General features: G+C 48.1%; 1 protein-coding gene across 1 annotated transcript; it reads left to right on the forward strand.

Annotated features, from left to right (window-relative positions):
• Positions 1-603: 603 nt before the first annotated feature.
• Positions 604-975, forward strand: LOC124662057 (cortical cell-delineating protein-like). Its single transcript, XM_047199943.1, has one exon. The coding sequence runs from the start codon at positions 604-606 to the stop codon at positions 973-975; it is 372 nt and encodes a 123-aa protein (XP_047055899.1).
• The last annotated feature ends 2,161 nt before the right edge of the window (positions 976-3,136 follow it).

A 3,136-nucleotide genomic window follows, 5' to 3' on the forward strand; every position in this document is an offset into this window, starting at 1 on the left:
CTTTCTACCAGCCCCACGCGACGTGGCCCCACACGACGCGGCCCCACACGACGCGGCCCCACACGTGACAGAACGGTCAACTAAACGGGAATCCTGCCGTCTGAGTTGCTTCTGCGGGTTTCAAACAAGGGCCTGGGGAAAACTGAGGAAAAACTAAGGAGCTGGGAAAAACTGAGTACAACTAAGGAGCCAGGGGCAGGAAAATAGAAATCCCTAAATTTAAAGGTCAAAAATCTCAACCTTCCCGGCGTTTTTTGGCAATTCAACTACTTCGGGATTGCACTAGCATTTACTGTACGTTTACCATTGTGACAAACCAGCTCCCGCGCTGTACTCCTTATCGCGATAGCATAATTATCTGGAGAACATGGGTGTCAGTACTAAAAAAGGCAGCGCGATGTACTCTGTCGTTTTTAAAATACTCATATTTAATCGATCATTAGTGGCATTGACAGGGATCTCGCACACTACACCTGGGCAATAAATACCACCCTAAAACACCCAAGAAAATCATCCCAAGCAACTAAAACCTTTTGAGGCATCAAATCAATCCACGCGATCACTACATAGCTCGCTCGCTTGGTCCACAAATCGATCAGTGCAATGGTGCCCTCCAAGTTGGTCATCTTCCTCGCTGTGAACCTGGCTCTCCTCGCCTCCGTCGCGCACGCCTCCGCACCATACTGCCCCACCCCCAGCCCACCGCCACCGTTGTTAACCTGCTCGATTGACACTCTGGAGCTGAAAGTGTGCGCCAATGTGTTGAACCTTCTCAAGCTCAACCTCCCCGTGCCGGAGAATGAGGAGTGCTGCCCGCTGCTGTCCGGGCTCGCCAACCTCGATGCCTCCGTCTGTCTCTGCACCGCCATCAAGTCCGAGATCCTCGGCATCAAACTCAATGTACTCGCCGACTTCACCCTCCTCCTTAACAAGTGCTGCAAAACCTTCCCCGACAACTATACCTGCTCCATCTGATACATCGTCCATCGGAAAAGAATTAAACGTCATCATCCCTCTACATGCAAATCACTCTCGTAACTTTCATGTCTTACCAAATCTACCTACATCTGTCTTCTTATTTGTTCCAGTATGACTGAGATGTTCATCCATCATTGTATCTCATTGTGAGATGTGGAAGTGATTCGCATAGTTGTAAAATCATGTACACATTTTGTATATTGTACACGATCAAATTCATTGAAGTTTGTTCATGTTGTCTTAAGTGTTATCTGAAAACGTGATATACCTTCTTTTTTGTACATGGGCTCACGGGCAGATCTTAACCAAATCCATTAGTTTTTGCATATACTGACTGCCTCTTCTTCTTTCTTACATGTTTTTCTTTCACCAGCATGATTTTTTCATTAAAGGGTAATCCTTCACCCATATTGATTCACACAACCATATATATTAGTTGTGATGTTTCGATTAAAACTAGAAGCAAGCACGGATACACCGCCGGAGGGACAAAGTGGAGGGGCATCTGCTGTGATCCGACCACCGGTCGGTGCTCGATGGATTTAGGCAATGCAATGGGAGGAGACTGGTCATTTTGTGGTCATAGAAGATAGAGTGATGGAGAGCGAGGGAGACTCAGATTGAAGTACGAGGACATGTCGGTGACGCAAGCGGCCACTCAAAATGTCCGGCCTTGGAGTGGCAGGAAGCTAGCATTTTTTTCGTTTAATCCTCGTAGTGAACGAATATGCGCCACAAATCTACCAACCATAGTGGAGCAAGAGGTTGGGGTCTTGGAGATAAAATAATAGAGCAAGGGGGATGTGGAGGAGCAAAGAAAAGGGTGGTTTTAGTACCCTCTACAAGTGGGAGTGGCTTCCCCTCACAAATATATCAACCGACATAGGTTTAGAGCTATCAACAATGGAGGAAAGTATGACCAAAATGAAGTGGGAGGAAGGAGCAAGACGAGCTGGTTGGAGGAGACAAGAATGAAAAGGGTTGGGAGGTGCTAGTAGGAGAGGGGGAAAGCTGCATAAAACCCTATATCTATTTCGCACATTCTCTGTGGCGCATATTGGCATATCCACCACACAAATGTGGCCTGGTACTTTTAGGTGTGGGCCCCCACACGTAGATCAGTGGCGCATATGCCAACATGCGCCACAAAAGTCCACCTTTCTGTGGCCCATGTTGGCACATGCGCCATATAATTGCCTTCACCCATGTGCAGTACCGGACCCCACGTGGGCCCCACAAACTTTATGTGGCGCATCTGGCTACATGCGCCACAGAAAGCAATAATTCTATGGCGCATATTAGCCTATGCGCCACACAATTATTTTTGTGGAGCACGCACTTTTAGGCGCACCACAGAATACATTCCTACCTATAAGGGTTTTCCTGGTAGTGTGAATGCTAAGGACTACACCTCTCATTTCAAAACTTCGGGTTACCAAAACTTTTCAACATACATGTTTCAACCAAGTATCGCAATGGGGTACCTTCATTCCGCATGTACAAAGGACCAAAGGAGATGGGTATCTCAACTATAGGCCATCCATACCAGGACAACATGAACAACTGATAAGGGGTGGCCCAATCTTCTCAGTAAGCAACGGTGGTGATGATGATCACGGGGTGATAGCAGCGGAGGAACACGACGATGTAGTGGATGATAACATATATGACGCAACGAGATCTCTCGATTGGCCCTGTCGCCAATGCAACAGATCTCAACCCTGTAAGATATTCGCAACTCCACACAATTGCGCACGTAGCCGCCGACCACGAAGCGGTAAGTTGCAACCTTCTAATTCCCAATGGAACAACAGATCACACAAGACTTTTCAGATCTACACAATATCAAGCAATATGGTGTAGAGAATTCAATAGTTTTGCAGAGCAAACAACTAAGAACTAGGGTTTATCTTAAACGTGGTCTAAAGCAGCTAGGGGGGAGTCCTGGGCACTTATATAGGCGTCTGGGACGACTTCTAGTCGAAAAGATACAATAATAACCGACCCAGAATAGATCTGGTCGAGACAGACTCGGACACGGCCGGTCTGGGGGCCGGTCGACCGGGCCTGGGACCGGTCGGTCCGGTCTGGACCGGGACAGGGACCGGATGACGACCGGGTGGCGGGACGTGTGGCTCAGTACCCCGCCCGGTTGTAG

This window comes from Lolium rigidum, chromosome 6 (genome assembly GCF_022539505.1).
Source record: "Lolium rigidum isolate FL_2022 chromosome 6, APGP_CSIRO_Lrig_0.1, whole genome shotgun sequence".
Classification (NCBI taxonomy): domain Eukaryota; kingdom Viridiplantae; phylum Streptophyta; class Magnoliopsida; order Poales; family Poaceae; genus Lolium; species Lolium rigidum.

Bases quoted from the DNA above. Each gene is read 5' to 3' on its own strand.
- LOC124662057 (XM_047199943.1), top strand. From the start codon at position 604: ATGGTGCCCTCCAAGTTGGTCATCTTCCTCGCTGTGAACCTGGCTCTC.